At 25.6% G+C, this 19,458-nt stretch overlaps 1 protein-coding gene across 1 annotated transcript in view; it reads left to right on the top strand.

The window, feature by feature from the left end:
• Positions 1-389: 389 nt before the first annotated feature.
• LOC132921121 (intraflagellar transport protein 172 homolog) overlaps positions 390-19,458 on the top strand; it is an 87,882-nt gene continuing 68,813 nt past the window's right edge. Inside the window, exons 1-5 of the mRNA XM_060983971.1 lie at positions 390-545; positions 4,081-4,224; positions 6,629-6,741; positions 6,916-7,101; positions 11,435-11,522. Coding sequence (XP_060839954.1) covers positions 504-545; positions 4,081-4,224; positions 6,629-6,741; positions 6,916-7,101; positions 11,435-11,522 — 573 coding nt within the window. The 5' untranslated portion in view covers positions 390-503. The remainder of the gene's footprint in view (positions 546-4,080; positions 4,225-6,628; positions 6,742-6,915; positions 7,102-11,434; positions 11,523-19,458) is intronic.

The raw sequence follows: 19,458 nt of genomic DNA, 5'->3' as shown, positions 1-19,458 counted from the left end.
ATAAATAATATATAGTAAGCATACTCCATAGGGTTGTGTTTATAGAGACATACATATAAACTAATGGTATTAAAAGAACGAAAGAAGCACGCTCTGGAATGCGTCTAGGGCTAGGTTTTAAATGAAAACGTCATTCCACATCATGATATTATTTACTACCACTGGGGATAGAGATATTTTTCTATTTTATTTAAGTAAAAAAAAAAAAAATTGCACATTAAGACTATTATTGCTTACATTTTATCATTTGGTCCGTTCTTTTAGAACGTTTATTTTGTTCGTTCACAACACTTCGCCACCAGCTGTAGCCGTCGGTCATGCGAAACATAATATTATAGTCGTAGTCATAGCGACTGATTTCGATGTCACAACAAATGGAGCGCGTGCAAACTCTACGTGTATTTTGATGTATTTCGATATGTTTTGTTTTACAGTTTTCGCTTGTATTTATTTTGTTGGAAGATTAAATCACCAAAATTTGCTTATAATATTTCATTAGTGTTATGAAGTTGAAACATTTGCAGTCGTTGACACAACAGACGGAGGTAAGTGGTCTCTGGGCAATATAGAATAATACGTAGGCAAACTGTGAACGAAACTTTTTGAAAATTTCATTGCTGTCAACAACACAATGTGAATACTTATTTCATGACACAAGTGACGTATTTGTTACATTTTTCGTTGGTATGGGGGAGAGAATACATAAGAAAAGAGCACGTCTGAGTAGAAATTTTAAGGTTAGTAATACCGGCTGCGAATAATTTCTCTTGACGAATAAAATGTTTTTAAGAGAATATTTGATTATGCAAAACGGAGAGCACTTTTTTATTTTGCATATTAAAGAGTTATACATATTTCTTTGAACAGTGTGATAATTTTAGTAATAAAGACTAAAGTAAAATCGCTCTACAACTTTTCTATGGTTATATTATAAAATGAGTTTGAAGTTCGTTTATCACATTTTGTTAGTTTTTGTAAGACTCATACATTTATTATCCAATACAATATTATAATATGCTTAATAAAATAATAATATGGTTTATGTATCAAACGTAAATTTATATTGATTTTTGAAATGAATTTTATTATATATAACTACAATAAGTACAATTTAATATTGAACAAAATATTATTCGTTAACTGTTTAATTAGTGTTGTCTATGCAAGGAATTTTTATTCAGTTTAATGTTATTCTTTGTAATATTTAACAAAAAATAAATATTATTGAGTATCTCACAAGCTACAATTTTAAATTTTTATTTCATCTATAATAATTAATAATGGTAATTTATGATTTATGATACTTTTTTTGTGATAAAAAAATGATTTTATATTTCATAAATATTAATATATTTAAGGTACCTACATAGGTAAATCGAAATTGATAATGATTGTATTTTTCAATTATCTGTTCATCAAATAAAGTCAACTCGTTCGTAAATCATTTTTAAAAAGGAATTGAAATAATATAATATACAAGATTTAAATTTTTATTATTTTTCGAGAGTCACACCAGTCACACTATTATTTTTAATAAAAAGAAACATTTTTTATTTTGAAAAATATTTTATTTCTCCTCATTCTATTTGTTTTGTTGGAAACTATTGTGTGTCAAATAATATGATACTCTTTTAAAATATTATCATTATATATGTTCATATAATAATACTATTCCTTAATTTAATCAATGTCATGAAGTTATTTTCCAAATAATATATTGATTTTTATACGTATATACTTGTATTTTACCAAATTAATTATACGTTATCAACATTACATTTGGCATTACAGATTTTTGATAATGAAGATTTTTGTTTTAAAAAAAAAAAACTTTTAAACCCACAAAAAAATGCCTATCAATATATAAGATAATGTGTAATGTTGTGAATTCTAGAAGTTAGGGGCTAGGAACTTATTGTCCTATTGTTACAAAAAAAAAAAAACATGATCTATAAGTAATATGCGTTCATTTTTTCTTTTGTCTCCACAATAAACTCAAATAAGTACTACATTTTATTGTATACATTCTCTTATATTTTAACTGACCATTATTTTTTTGGGGCAATAAATTTTTTAAACTTTAAAATTTAATTAAATTTAAAACTATCATACAGGCAAATTTAAAATGTTTTCTGTTAACTAAGATTTGTAAGTTTTGTTATAATAGTATAAAAATTGTTGCTTCCAGGGGTTAATAGCCAAATAAATTTATGAAATCTTCATATAAAAATTGTAATTCAAAAAGTTTATTACTAATAAAAATAAACTAATATTATTGTGTGTATGTATATAAATATTATATTAAATACAGCCTAATAATTTTACTATTTTAGCCTTCAAAAAAATGAATGATAGATGAAAAAATTGTGTTTTAAATTTTTATAAAAATAAGTTTTGATGACCATGTCAAAAATACTTTATATTAATAAATAATAAGACATTATCAAACTAATAAAATATATGAATTAAAAGTGCACTTATTATTTTTAAGTTAAACACTATATAAAATTTAAAATATTAATAATTATAAATGCATAACATATTATTATAGTTTCTATATAAGTTTTCTAGGTTGACAGTGCTCCTAGTGGCAGTTATAATAACTGGAGTAATTTTTTAGGTCCACTATCATTATGGTATAAAATAGGAAGTGTTGATACCTCTATATATCCACCTTCATTATTATATACGTTTTTTTTGTTCCGCCTGGATGCGCATTAAGAACAATACAAATAAAAATAAATAAAAGGTCTAAAAAAGTGTGAACAATTACATACACAGGCATTGAAAAATGATTTAGTTGAAAATTTATTGTATGTGTAATTTTACTATTTTTACTATTCTAATACTAATGTTATGCTTTTAAGAAATTATTATTTATTAGAATAATTTAATATATATTTTTTAACCTGTTGATAATGTATTTTTATTTTTCATTTACACAATAGTATGTTAACTAATATCCCTAGTGTTTACAACATTTTAATAAAAAATTATTGATAATTTTATACTTTACGTGTTTTAAAAATTATTGAAGTATCTATTAGTTAATTAGCGTAAAGTGAAAACTATAAGATTTGAATTAAAATCTTAACTATGTTAAAAACAAATAATTTATAATTGTGAGTTAAAAAGTTTTCCGTTACTTTTTAAGTTTTAAAATAATAATAACTTATAAGTTATAAGTTATCCATTGAAGACAAATGATTTCAATATATTTCTAAATAACTCTGGATGATTTTGCCCGTAATATAAAATAATAATACTCGTATAAAAATACATTATATAATATGAATCAATATTTAATAATATTTTACGTAGTAAATTTGTACTTCCGATAACTGGAATTCTCCTCATTATTTAACTTAAAAATATTATACATATTATTATTTAGTTAAATCTTTGCCTAGCCATATAAGAACTATTAATTTTTAGAATAACACTATTAATAGTGCGATTTCAATTATTTTATTAAGCTAATCGTAGTTTATTTTTTTAATAAAAACTACCTTAATAAAGGTAAGAGACAATTTTCATGCATTTCTTGAATAGTATAATACAAAGAATATGTCACACTCAGTCAAATAATTGATAAAATCGTAACCATATTATATTATTATATTATAGATCATTTTACTCTCCAACATACGTTTAAATTGTGTACACACTTCTTATGCATTTTATGTTAGTGCCTATTTTGAGTCTCTTGGTAGGGTAAGTTTCGACAATTGTAATTTTAGTGACATCGACAACTCGACGGCTGTTATTGAACGGTGGTTGTGGTCGAGCCGATATTACAGCCTTACATAACACAATATTGTATTTTTAACACGCTTCAATGTTAATGAGTTTTCGACCACTTCACAAACAGAATTACCATGGGACGTGGGTCATCGACAGCTGTCACGATAATATCCAAATAATATTATTATTAATGTGAATAACCATGGTAAGCGGCTATGTTTTAGCCGTTGTCTTCACCATTATAATAATAACAGTTATTATAATTGTTATTATTTAACAGAAACGACAGTATATAAGTGGCAGTGCTGTTATGTTTATTTTCTATGTTTTCGACAGGATGGTCCATTCCAAGTGTTGGCAGCCACGTGGTCACCTAACAACCAAAAACTGGCGGTATGCAACAACGACAGAGTGGTGTTGCTGTTCGATGAGGCTGGCGTGAAAAGGGACAAGTTTCCCACTAAGCCCGCTGAGCATGGGGTAAATAAAAAGCGCACGCGGGCCACTATCAGCCCTTATATATATATACACTATGTATATGTATAGTATATTACGCGCGAGCAGACTACTAATCGCTGTATTTATACATCTATATACGTTACGACTCGAACACACAAACACTTTCACGGCGAGAACAGGCTAGAGGAGTACAATACTACACGATTGGGTGAAGTATAAAGGGTCGAAGAGATGGTGGGGAAGAGAGTCTCGTCCGAACGAGACTATAAAACCATATCCCAGGACTGGCCTTTGACCTACCAACCATTCACCACACCTTCCTTTTAACTAGTCTATTTTATTTTTATTGAGGTATACCTGCATACCACTGCCACTACCATACCCGGCCAGAATTTTAGGTATATGCGGGAAATGAAACTGTACTCGTGTATATAAAATCCTTAGGGAGAGATTGTGAGTGAGTGATCGAATGTGATTGAGAGAGGGAAATATATAGTCATCAAAGTTTTGAGGTACACCCAGGGCATCCATGTAGAAGTACGCCCTATTGTTAAGCTATTATTTTAAACGTTATTCGGACAAATTTACTCCAGGCTGTTTAGTTAACAACCAATAATAATAATAATAATAATAACAATATATATTATATCGTTGCCTATATTTTTTAATTGTTATTTTACCAAACAAACACCTGACCAAACAATTTTAATAATTCATTATTTGAAAAGCGTTATACAATTTGTACTCGCACTTTCTAAGTATTTTTATATATCAATTAATAATGAGACTTCACTACAGGTACATTATTTTAATGTATCAGCTGAAGTTATTAAAAACCTTGTAAATTAATGAGAAAAATAGCAATTAAATTATTATAATTAATTAGATAGTACCTGAGTTTACATTAGTATTTCAAAATAATTGTATACAATTGAGTTTAGTTTTTATCATAATTAAAGTTAATTTTTATTTTAAAATCGATAAATGATCAAAAATAATAATAAAACTATCAAGATAATCACAATATTGGATAAATTGCATCATTTTGCTGTATATAGTAGTTATTAGAGGATGTAATTAAATATGAATATGCATGATGTTTTTTTAATAAAAGCAATGTATTTAAGTCAATAATTTACATTAAATCGCCTTTCAGTTTTAGTATATAAATGTATGTATTTATTTATTATAGTGATTTATTATATTTAAATAAATTATTTTAGTTGTTAAAAAAATCAAAATATACTACATAATTTTTAGTTTACGTGATTTAATTTATTTTACGATAATATAAATTTATACAAATAAATAAAACAATATATAACTTAAGCCATAAGCAAAAATAAATCCAGATTATAAAAAAAGAGAAAAGTAAATTACCTTAAATAATACAGTGTATGAAAACTGAATTTCCGCCATTCATAAACATTCGTCAAATCATTTTCAAACTGTTCATGGATATCACTCGATATTGGTAGGCCAAAAATTATGATCAAGCTATTGAAATATAAGTACAAGTATTAAGTAAATTTAAAATCATACATGCTTTTTGTATCACTTAGAAAAAAATATAATTTATAAAACCATTATTATGGTAAAATATATTTGATAAAGTTATATGATTAAACTGACAAAGTAAAAAAATACTACTACTAAACCATTAATTTCGCAAAAATTCTTTGAAAAAGGTTTGTGGTTTTCGTTTTAGTGTACTGTCTAGACGAGGGACCTCAATTCTAAAGCCCTTGGAGAAAATTGTATGATGAAATTATGATTGTAACAGTATTATTGGTCCTTGAAATTATGTAATTTAATTACATTGTATTGAACTAATATAACACGAAACTCTAGCAATCCACATAAACAATAAATAACGTTCTTCATAATACAATTATATATTTCTTCGACTATTCTCTTCAAATATGAATTTCCAAAATGAAACGTTTGGTTTTACACAAAATATATTTTATTCTGATCAAAAGTTCTCATATAATTTGTTTTCAGTATTACTTATATGGCATATAGCACATACGTTTGTTTCTATAATACTTAATTAAACCATATTATTATGTTTTATATAAGTCATGTTATTTATATAAATAGATTTTTGTTTATTTTAAAATATTTATTATTTTATTTCAAAATAAATGTATAGTAAAATGATTGTATTAAATAGTAATATATTTTTAAACATTCCTCAAATATCTATTAGTTACTCGACATTTCCTTTAAAAATAATTTAATCTCATTAATATATTCCAATTCATATTACCTTAAATTAAAACTTAATAACTCACTGTTTGTTTATGTTCGCCTCTCGATTTTCAAGTTATTATTATGATGCTCTATATTGTAGTATTAAAATATTCCCCGGTACGCGAGAACTTATTTTCACTTTAATTTGTTTTTTCGTTTGATGCAATAGGCTGGTCGTAAAAGTTATACGGTCAAAGGTTTGGCGTTTTCTCCTGATTCTACGAGAATAGCCGTGGGACAGACCGACAACATGGTGTTTGTATACAAAATTGGCGATAGTTGGTAAGTTACGGAAAAAAATCAGTTATGTATAATTAATGTAAAATTTTTGTTTAAGCGTGCACTGTGCACCTTGCGCTTCCACAGTTCTACAATTAACCTTGTTAACTCGACGTGTATAATCTATACATGTATATTTTTATGTACACGTGTTTGTATATAAAATTCGAATTACAGGGGAGCCAAAAAGGTGATATGCAATAAATTCGGAACACAGTCTCCGGTGACCTGCATGCTGTGGATGTCTGAGGGGCCGATAATTTACGGGCAATTAGACGGCAAGATACGGGCTGCCCACTACAAATCCAATAAATCTCAGACCCTTTACGCCACTGGTTCGTACGTCGTGTCACTAGCCTCCAAGTAAGCCTTTTCTACCGCTAAATGCACCGCAATCAATGCGATTATTTGAATAATATGTTTAAATCATTCAATGCACTTTTTAAATAGGTTTTTTTACATTTTAATTGTTATAATAATTTGTTAATTAAATGGTTTAAATTTTAAAGTTATAATAGTTTTGCTGTATTAAATTTACATGATACTGTATTGGTTTTATACAACGATGGCATATGGTCTTCATGAATTATGACCAGGAACCCAATTTTTTTTTTGTAAAATTAATTATTTATATATATTATTATAACTATATAAAAATATATACAAGTATGGAAAATATTTTCTTAAATACAAATGTTTGTTTTATACTTACATATGTGTTATAAAATTAAATTTTACTGAATTATTTTTTTTAAATACCCCAAGGGAAATTTCCCATCTTAATAGTATTATAGCCACTGTGGTTGTTATTTATTATTATTATTTTTTTTTTTTGACCAAAAGTCATAGGTCAAAAAAAGAGACAAGGGAATAAAACCATTAAAAAAAACCTCACTCATACATAAAAACAACTTGACTGGTCCAAAAAAAAAAAAACTATTGAAAAATAGTTTATACAATTCCTTACATATTAATCAATTTAAATAGATTATGCTACATTCTTCTTAAATATTTGATATTAACACGTTACAATATTATAAGAATGTATAATTAAATATGAATGTAATATTGAAATTGGAGAATTTTAATTTAGTATATAATTTTGCTCAACTACTCTATTCAATGATTCTAACTAAAAAAAAATAAGTAGAGCAACTTTATAATTATTCTTATACAGTCGACTTTCGGTAACTTAATCCTTGATATCTTGAATATAAACAATTTTTCTTCAGACAACTTAATACTTAATTGGTTTTTGATAACTTGAATTTTTCCTCTACTCTGAACTTCGAACTATAGAAAGTTGACTGAATATTATACAATATTTTACTTTAAATTGGTATATTACTTGTATAATGTATATATATTACAATGAGATTAAAAAATAATTTAAAAAAAAGTTATAAATCCATGATTGAATGAGATATGCAATATACGTAATACGTATTATTAAATAATAACCATTTCTATTTTAAGTTCAACTTTATGCTATCTTTGATATAGTGAATTAGATATAGAAAATAAAGATAGGAAACTACAAAAATTAATAGAGAATAATAAGATAACATTCATTACAAAGCTCTCAATAATATATTTTCTTTTTTAATGTTTGTTATTTAACTTAAGATATGTTGAATTTTTGTTTGAATATCCCTTTATTACATATGCTGTTTTATGTCAAATTATTTCCGCTCATTTAGTTTGTAAAAAAAAAATATAGATACCAATTTCAAAATTATAATCAGTGAGATGCAAAATTGAGGAGATCGGTGGATTGTATGTACATATTATTAGGTATTTATGTAACAATATTGATTTTATTTTATTATTTATTTAATTAATTAAGTCAACATACATAATGTTTTTACAGTGTGATATTAAATTTGAAAGGATAGATTTAACCATACCATAAAAACAAATCTTAATGAAGCTACTGGATTAATATTATAATACATTTTATTAAATAAAAAATCTTTAATGTTTATTGTAGTTTTATGTTTAGGTAAACTATTAAAAAAAATAAATAAATTACGTAGTCGAGATATTATTATAAAATATGCTGAGAGCTAATTCAAAAAAACTACATGTCACTTTTGAAAATTGCTAAAACTAGTATGCACACGAAAATAAATCTCTTTGTGTTCATTTAATACACATTTTATTAATATAGTTATAACTAACAAGCTTACTGTTGATTTTACAAGAATATAACTTAAAATACTATGAATATTTATGATGCTTAAAAAAATGTAAACAAACGAGTCGTAAATTAAAAAAAAATATATTATTTGATATTGATATTGACGTACAATATTAGCTCATATTATTTCGTATATATAAATAGGTACTATATATATAATGTCGTAGTTGGTATAAAATATAAATCCAGTCTTACTAAAATGAGTTAACTGTAAAAGTAATAATAATTTGACATATTCAATTTGATCAGGCAATAATCTAACCTTAAATAGTTATTTGTATTCAATTCATCAAACAATTGTTTACTTTTTAAATTAGCTAATATTTCAATATACCTGAGTAGTAAAAATAAAAAAAAATACTAACCAGTATTTTATACAATATATTTATATTATTCTAGGTACTAATTCTCTTTCTCATCAATATTTTGGAACATAAAATCGTATTTTATTTATTTATAATTAATTATATGATAAATTTAAATCATATTCATGACTTATCTTTAGTTATACTAATTATATTAAGTGTACAACTGGTGTAAAATTCAAATTAAAAATAGTAAATAATTATTAATATATATATAGATTTATTATTATAGTTAATAAATTAATAATATAGTTTATTAAATATAATAGGTAATAAGATTAAAATTTACAGTAAAATAAAAAAAATGATTTTACACAACAGTTATGTCGAATCTATTTAAATAATATTCTAAATTTGTTATTCTTTCAAAGTGTTGAGGCTACATCAGATTCAAACTATGTATTATAAAGGTATAATAAATTATTTTTGTTCTGTGAATATGAAGTAGATTAGTTTAATTGAAAAATTAAATTTCCTACACAATAATAATCACAAGTATAAAATATAATTATTTTATTTCTCTATAACATGGAATGGGATTGTATTCATCTTTTAAATTGTTCTTTGGCCATTAATATTATTTAATATAGACAGTAATTTCTTCTTTTTAAAATGTAATAGGTAATATTTTAGAGAAAAATGTAACTCCATATTCGGGTAAATTCACGCATATTCAAATAATGTAGGGTTGTTTGATTTCATAAAGAATTTCATTGAGCATTAACATACGGCATTGGTTCCATTTTAAAGATATTATTCATTCTTTATCATTATATTTCAGTAATAAAAATGGAATATTATATAATTGTTTTATTAAAAATATTGTACTTATATATGATTTCGAATAATAGTGTATTAGTGTATAAAATTAAATTAACTATACGAGCTCAGCTTAACATTTTTTTTTTTTGCACATTCAACGATTTATTACTGATGTATTCAAATTTAATATGACAATACCTTCACATTTTGTATTCTACAATGGCTTTAGTATTATATGTGGTACTGAGAGAAAAGGACTATGTATTCCTGTGTTTTGTTGCAATTTTTTTTTAACAAATATTTAAATAATTTAATAATTTGATGCACATGTGTGATAATTATACAATATACTTATAATTTTCTTACACATATATAAAGTATACATTATCATATACTATTATAGGTAATATTGTATACGTACATTTTTTTTTTATTTAGCTTGTCAGTATATAGTAATCTCGGGAACTTCTAAATCAACTTTCACCAAATTTTGTACACATATTCCTTAAGATTTGAGGAATGTTAATAAATTCGTTTTTTATTCCGTATATAAGTTGCTATAGGGTAACTCACAAAAGTCTAATATTTTTCGTTTTATGCATTTTATAGTTTCTATTGATTACAGATACAAATGAGACTTTTGTACAATTTTATAAATATATATATATTAATGAATGTATACTTGAACACTACACGGCCGATTTTAACGAACATAACAGAGATTTTAGAAATATTAAGAAAGTGTACAGTGTAGCATTATATATATTGAAAAATGTACCGAGTACTCGATTGAATTAACTCATAAAACGAGGTACACTGATCCTGATTTGTCTGTGTAGTGAGATACACTAAAACCAAGAGAAACCTAAATAGGTACCTATTAATAAAACATATACATTATTTATTTTATATTTTTCAAATTTTCAACTGACTTAAATATAATATATTATACATCCATTACAGATTTATTTAGCCTTTAAGCGAATTAAATAATTATTAAATATAATTGTTTTAATTAATAATAATATTATTATAAAATTATATTAGGTATATCTAATACATTTATATAAGCTAGGTATATTTATTTTATAAATTCGAAATTGTATGTAAATTATTATAATATATTCAGTATTCATATCAATTCAAAGACTGGGGGACTACAATGGGATCCTCGACTTTTTTTCTACTACTGTATATTTAGTATCTTTATAAGCAAATAAAAATGCTAATAATAATATTCAATTACCTATTACTACAAGCATTATAATAATGTTATGTATCAGCGTTTAATATTTTAATTAAATCTAACAATAGCTACAACACCTAGATAATTTTATATACAATCAATTTTAATTACTATTATTTTTAGTACACGTGGAACAGCGTTTATATCTGGACATGCTGATGGATCGATTGTGAGATATATAATCACAGAAGGGTCATCAACTGAACAACAGGTTAGTTTGTTTTGCTAAATTTTAAAATAAAATATTTAAGTTTACAAAACTAAACCTTTGACCTTTTAAATTATTATTTAAAGAAAGCAATCGTTATATTATATTTATATAAAATAGAGTTGAATAATGTACTTATTTTTTTTTATAATATGCATTTCAAATTAAGTTATAAAGTAAAATAGCTTGTATTATTTTTACTAATTATACCAAGCATATTTCTTTTTTTGCTAAGAACTATATTGATGTTTTCAATCATTTTATAATATACAATTTTTTTAATTCAAAAATAATAAAATAGGTACTGAATAATACTGATTTTCTATGAAATGAAATGATTAAATATGTTTTTAGAAAATTGCAGTTATAGTTCGCTCTATAAAATGGTAGGTTAACTTGGGTATGAATGTAATAAATATGGGTATGCAGATTGCCAATGCTTAGTCCCTAAAATTAGGACCGTTTCCAACCCTCAAGGGATGGTTTCTAATTAAGTACCTATTCCATAACCATTAATCGGTTGCCCTTTATAAAATAATTTCCAAACCGAATTTTAAACTCACATTAAAGTTACAATGAGTTAAACCGCAACACCAAGATTATCAAGAGAAGTAAACTAATGACTGATATCACTATGGACTATGGTGAATGGTGATTTTATTACAATGTAAATGTTTTTACGATAAAATCCTTAAGTAGCCAATTTGTTACACATTATGAAATTAATTTATACGTAAATGCAAAAAAAAAACTAATACAATCGTTTGTACAGAAATTTATTTTTTCGAAACAACGACAGAAAGAATCCGTTTATTGCCATCCATGGTTATTATTCGATTATACCTTGGAATTAATTGACAATAAAAGCCGACGAGGCGTTCATCATATTTTATATTGACGGTTTTTTCCCACGAATTTCTGTGCAGATGTCATATTTTATTCTTCATCGCATCCATTATGAGATTCCTCGATATTATGCTCTGGTAAATATGCAACGTTTCGTAATACTAATGATGTATTTTAAATGTATATGCAATGCCATTATACAGATTATTCTTTGTGTAATTCAATTATTATATATATTATCTTTTAGATGCTCTGTGAATATAATTTCAGAAAAGTGTGTGTCAAGTTTTTAAATTTTACTATAATCTAATTCTAATAAATAAATTTGTTTTTTAATCCATAATATAGTGTTTTTTTAAAAGTTAATATTTGAAAAATACTTTCCTTTTTTAATAGAAATATAAACTATATTATAATATAACTAATTTTTATACAAAATATATGTACTTTATAAATTATAATTATGCGAAAATAATAAATGAAATACGTATTGTGGTATTAAAAAAAGAGATATATTAATATGCAATGTTGAGTTTAACTTAAAATAAAGCCATACATTTACGAAAAATAAATGTATGGCTTTTTTAACGTAACCGTATTCTTTAAATACATTTACAGATAAATAATTTTTAAATCAATGTCCACATAAAAAGCAAACATATTATAGGTTTTAAGTATATAATTGTTAATATTGTTAAGTATAAATACAAGGGTGATAACAATTTACATATCTCACTAGAGTTGTAATCAAGATATTTATATTCCTGTTTTATTTTTTTTCCTATCCACTTTTTGACAGTACAAATTAATTTTTTACAATATTATGTGATATATATATATATTAAACTAAATAAATTGTAGCTTTAAGGAACTCGACAATGGCCCTTTGGAGCAGGTCAATTCGTATGCAAAATAATGAGGAAAAAAAGTTTTCCAATAAAATTAAAATATTTGTAAAAAGAATTACAGACTCAATTTAAAAAAGTTGTATACTAAGAGCGATCCTTGGACCTCTCTTGTAATTACATATCCGTGTATATAATATGCGAGATAATATGTTTATCTATTGACTTTAAACTTGATGATTTTTAGCCAAATATAAAGCTTGAATTGTGAATTCATTAAATGTATTACTTTTATAATTTAAATTTAAGAGTACTTATGTACCTATAATGTCTACGAACCAATTTTTAAAATATTTTTTTTTTTTGATCACTCAACCGCTATTTTATCAAGGTTGTTTTTAGATATAATATATTTACTACATAATGAAAAATTCCAATACAAACTCTAAATAATTTTCAAAGTGCATGGAACTTGTGAATAATATAGGTAACATGATGTGCGTCTTACTCAATCGTAGCGTCGATCCTGGTAATCCTCGGGAAACAGGCAACGTATTTAGTTAGACCAGAAGACCTGATGACGCTCTAAAATATTTACGTTTAAAATATGAATACATGTAAATGTAATGTAGTTATATTTAAAACTCTAGTTTTGCTGAAATATTGTTATACTTCACAATTCTCTACGCATTTATGAACGATAATGCGAAAACAGTTGAGCATCGGCTCGGCGATCGTTCAGCTCGGTGGACAAAGGGAACATTATCGGAAGTCGTCGAGGTTACCCGAACGTGGGTATACCACCATATACAATATGGATCGTGGTCGAGTGTGCAGAAATCTACCACTATATGTGTTTAGGTAGATTTTATACCATGGTTTATGTGGCGTACTTTATACCATGGTTGATGTGGCGTACTTTATACCAAGACCGACGCGTGACGTCCATATTATTAACCGGGTTCATAGCAGCTGCTACGTCGTCTGTAACATTTTGTGTCTTTCGTCATGTCCTGATTGACCATTTTTATCATAGAATTATTCAAAAAACTACGATCTACCAGAACATTTCCAAAATTTAATCGAGTTCAATTTCTGAATATGGCATAACAGACAAGTTAGCTGCAGTGAACCCACGGAAAGCATGGTATTATACACCGAAGGTAAAATTCTATTTATACGCGTATGTGTACAAGTATGACAAAGGTATATTTCTTATTATCTAACATAAATGTATTAGTTTTATACGATCATGCATACTGTACTGTTGAATTTGTTTTCTCGAGTGAACGTAAATATTTATTAATAATGGTGTGTAATACGCACTCGCAGTGTGATAAAATCCTAGAAAAACGAGTTATTATCATTTATATAAATATACTAAATTGTATAGGTATTGCATATTACGGTACCTACATAATTTTGATAATATCGCACTCAAATAATTCAAAAATGCAATATAATTCAAAAAACCCCGATCTGATTAAACACGTCACTCATTTTAGAAGAATTACAAGTCGAGCGCGTACGTCAATAAGTAACTTAGCACATTACGATACATAATTTATATTATTATTATTCACGGCTTCTTATAGAGATAAAGGTATTCTTACAGGAATAACTTAGCAATATATATTTTAAAAAACTTAACTGTTAAACGTTATGACGTCAAAACTCTTATTTCTTAATAATTTATATATATTTTTATGAACGGGCACAATGATCAACAATTAAAAACATAAAAATAATAATCATTAAAAATAAATAAATAATTAATCAATGTTAATAAAAACTAAATAATAATTATTTTACTAATGTTATTAATAAAAAAAATTATTTCAAAATAAAAAAAATCTTAATAAATAATATTTTACTTCTTTAAAATTTTGATGAAATTATATTGTTGTTATTATAAAATATATACATTTATTTTGTTTTTATTTATTATTACTTTTTGTATTTATTTGAAACCCATCATTTATTAATTTATTAAGTTGTATTGATCAATAAGACATTTTATGTGATTAATTTATGATTATTTAGATATATATAATAACTAGAAATATTTAATACTCTAAATAAGAGATTTTTTTTTGAGTCCTGGTATTTTTTTAAAATAAAATAAAATAAATTAATATGTTTCTACAACAATAATTTATTATTTGTATTGGTGTAATTTAAAATGTAAGTGTTATAAATTATAATATACAAGACGTATAACTAGACAAATTTACTAAATTAAAATTAAACCTTGTCTCAATAGTTATTTAACTTACTGTTCAATGGACGATTTTGAGAATTATATTGTAACACAGTCCATGGACAATTCGGTAACCTATAGTAAGCATACAATATCTAGGGAATATTGTAATACCTTATAAATATATTTACCGTAACTTGGGTTCGTTAGATAATAGAATCTTATAGTAGTTTCAATAACAAGGACTCATGACTCAATTACAGATATTATTAGGTTGTAATGCCTACTAACTACTTACAGAGTAGGTGAATAATGTTTTACAATATTAGGTGAAGGTTACTGGGTCGTAGTCGTACCAAGCCTCTTAGTGTATCTAGTGATGGTGTTCGTAGAATCATGCATCGTGTGTATTTTTCATATATCTTACAATTTGTAAATATATTATTATCGGTCAGTGGTTAATCGTTTTATATCTGTATAATCTAAGTAGTATAGAGTTTATATTATAAAAAAGACATTACACCAATACTAATATAATACAAATACCTTAGCATATTAATAAATGTATATACATATACTCGTACATACATATTATATACACTGTATAATTACAAATAAATAAAAAAATCATAAGAATTAATACAAAATCGCACGGATTTTTTTTTAAAATTATATTCAAAGAGATTCAAATTTTAACTAAAAAAAAGTGGCTGCAATTATATCAAAATATCATTTTTCCAATAAAAGGTATACTGGCCTAAATGAATATAGATATTGATTTATCATTTTATTCTAAATATCTGAATAAAAAAAATTATATTAAAAAGTATTTTACTGATGTAAACCAATCACGTTTTTGTGTTATGCATAGTTACATAGTATTATTGTATTTGTATTTGGTAACTACAGTTTTATCCGTTAGCTGGGTTAAAAAAAATATACTGTATAACGTGATTGCATTTATGAAACGGCTATTTTGACTTTTTTAGGATTATGGGATGTAGGTAATATTGTATTTTTAATCTTGAAACAAATATCCTTTTAAAAGTATACGTGTGTAAAATGTAAAATTTCAAATGAGTGTTTAAAAACGTGTAACTCAAAACAAAATGCTCTCTAATAAATAAATAAATAAAAAAAAACCGTTAAGGGATTTTAATCCGTTGTCGTTCAACATAATAATATAATACACCATTGAACGTGAACAAAAATTTAAAAAATAGTATGAAAAACAAAATCATCGAAACGCTTTTAACGACAAGATTGAACTATTGCGTAGGGGGAGGTGATGTTCTCCGACGGAGACTAAGTCAAAACAAAACGCTCTCTAATAAATAAATAAAAAAAACCGTTGAAGGATTTTAATATGTTGTCGTGCAACATAATAATATAATAAACCATTGAACGTGAAGAAAATTTTGAAAAAACAGTATAAAAAACAAAATTGTCGAAACGCTTTTAACGACGGGACTAAATGACTTTGCTGGGGCCGGGAGTGTTTCTCAATGGAGACTATTCTACAATTATAGATATTATATACCTATGATATACCATATACCATGATACCTACTATTGTTAATGATGTTTTAACTGCGACACAAAACCATATACTCGAAATTTACGTTTATACGTACATAGTTATCGCGATGTTATTACACGGTCCAGACAGTCTATAGTATTATGTAGTTACACACAAAGATCGTGTTCAACGTAGTTGGCGGCGATTTCAGGGTAACCTGCATAATATACGCGACGACGTGTGATCCGCAGACATCACACATGTACTACATGCCAATGTTACACAGTTTCAAGTATTGTTTTTCAAAGGGCCTAAATCACTTGCGCCTGAGAAACAACGAACGTATCGAAAGCGGTCGTGTCTCTGTTGTATCGCTATTTTAATATTATTATGATATTATAATAATACACGACACATTTTTCATGTTTTATTATAATATGTGTATTTTATCGGTCTACGCAGCATATTATATCAACCAGTGTGGACGTTAAGAGTGCGTCTTAGCCATTCGATTTAAATTTGTACATTTTATTATTATTTTCTCCTCATCTTATAATAGGCTTTCCACTTTTTTCGCTGTACTTCTATTCTACTGCTACCAACAGCTGTCTCTTTAAATTTTTGCAATAGGCTATCACGTGTGCGTTTAAAAACGCGAATAACAACATCGGTTTTGGGATGACTAGTGTTTTTTCGATCATAGTTCGGGAAAATCTTTAGCTTATCTGAGGTCTTAATCATCCAAAACCAGGCTATAACAACCTCCTTACCGACATTAAAAAAAATGTGCACTCAACTGATAAAAATTATCTTTAAAAACATTCAAAAAAATAACTTGAAAAAAGTTCCTTAAAATATTACTTGTTTCGACCTTGTTCAATGATAATTTCATCATATTTCATCATCTGTTGTATTTTGAATAAAACAATATATTACAGAATAAAATAAGTACGGCATCTAAAATCTCATTTATAGATAACTTGGTTTTAATTTTAAAATAATCTGTCAATTAAGGTGAATCATTTACACAATACCTACACGTATTTGATTATTGTAAGTACCTAAGTTTTACTAAAACTATACAATTAAAAATGTTACACAAATAGTCTATCATGTTGTTTTCACAAAAAACATTTTTATTTCTGACAAAATAAATTTACATATACGTATGCTTACTGTACAGGCTATACTATTAGTATAATATAGTACATAAGTCTATTAAAAGTGTCATAAAGTATAGTTATAAGGATTACACATCTAAATATTATCAACCTATCATACACAAATGATTAAGTCAAAACAATTTTAAAATCTTAGTCTCTAATTAAAATTGTATTTTTTTGTACCTACGTATATTATACCTTTCTATTGAATTAATTGATTAAAAGAAAACATTTGATTGCGCTGTTTTTTAAAGTTATTAAGAGAGTGATCCACGTGGTAAATAAAATTAGATGGTAGGAGACTAAAAACAAGAAGGAGACAGACGAATGGGGTATATGACGTAAAGTACACATAATACGTACATATTTATGGAAGACATAATGCAATGAGAATGAAAAATAAAGATGTTCTAAACTCCGTACCTATATCCTACACATATATATATATCAGCGTGGATGTGTGTGTGTGTGTGTGTGTGTGTGTGTGTGTGTGTGTGTACATGAGTATTATGTGTCGTATATTATTCGTACGCCACGATAACTCCAAACGTCCGAATACGATGTAGATTGCACTATTATTATATAGTAGTAAATACTATATTATGGTATTGTTGTTACGAACTCTTTGAAAATTGCTTCGTCATACTATTCGGAAAACTTGATTGGCTGAAAACGATGTCCAATCAAACGTATCAATAATATTTAGTATATAGTGTATTAGTGTACAATGTACAGTATTGTCGTGTAATATTACAGGTACAATATTGAATAACAGATAGTGGTAGTTTTAGTTACACCTTTAATTTTGTTTCATTTTTGGATGCTATACATTTTCTTTATAATAGGAATAGACCAAGTTAAATGATCCTAGATATTTTGTTTGTAGGTAAACTTATTTTTGTAGCCATTAAAATTAATATTTAATAAGTTACTTTTGATATTTTAAGGAACTTCTGAGTCTTACTTTGATATATTTATTTTTTCTAAAGTTAATTAAAGTGCTCAAACAGTTATACTGAACTATAGTAGAATTTTAAATTTAGCCATAGACTAAACTTTCTAAAATCAAATAAAGTGTGATAGTAAAATTGTAATTAGTTTAATATTGTATTTATTTCGTGTTTTAATGTGCATAAATAACTGTAGTAATAAGAAGATGAAATTTTAATTTAAAATATATTTGTCCCAAATAAACTTAAAAGTTGTAATCTAAAAATTACTAATTTTAAGTTTGATATCCTAATTATCTACACAATATGCATACAAAAAATATATTTTTCCACTTTCTGTTATTTGAATTTTTATATCGTTATACTAAGCTTCAAGTATTTTGAATTAAATTATAATGTAACATATTAGTCGATGA

The sequence above is a fragment of the Rhopalosiphum padi genome, chromosome 2 (assembly GCF_020882245.1).
Source record: "Rhopalosiphum padi isolate XX-2018 chromosome 2, ASM2088224v1, whole genome shotgun sequence".
Taxonomy (NCBI): Eukaryota; Metazoa; Arthropoda; class Insecta; order Hemiptera; family Aphididae; genus Rhopalosiphum; species Rhopalosiphum padi.
The sequence above is the reverse complement of the archived record's forward strand: the minus strand, read 5'-3'. Positions and strand labels throughout refer to the sequence as shown.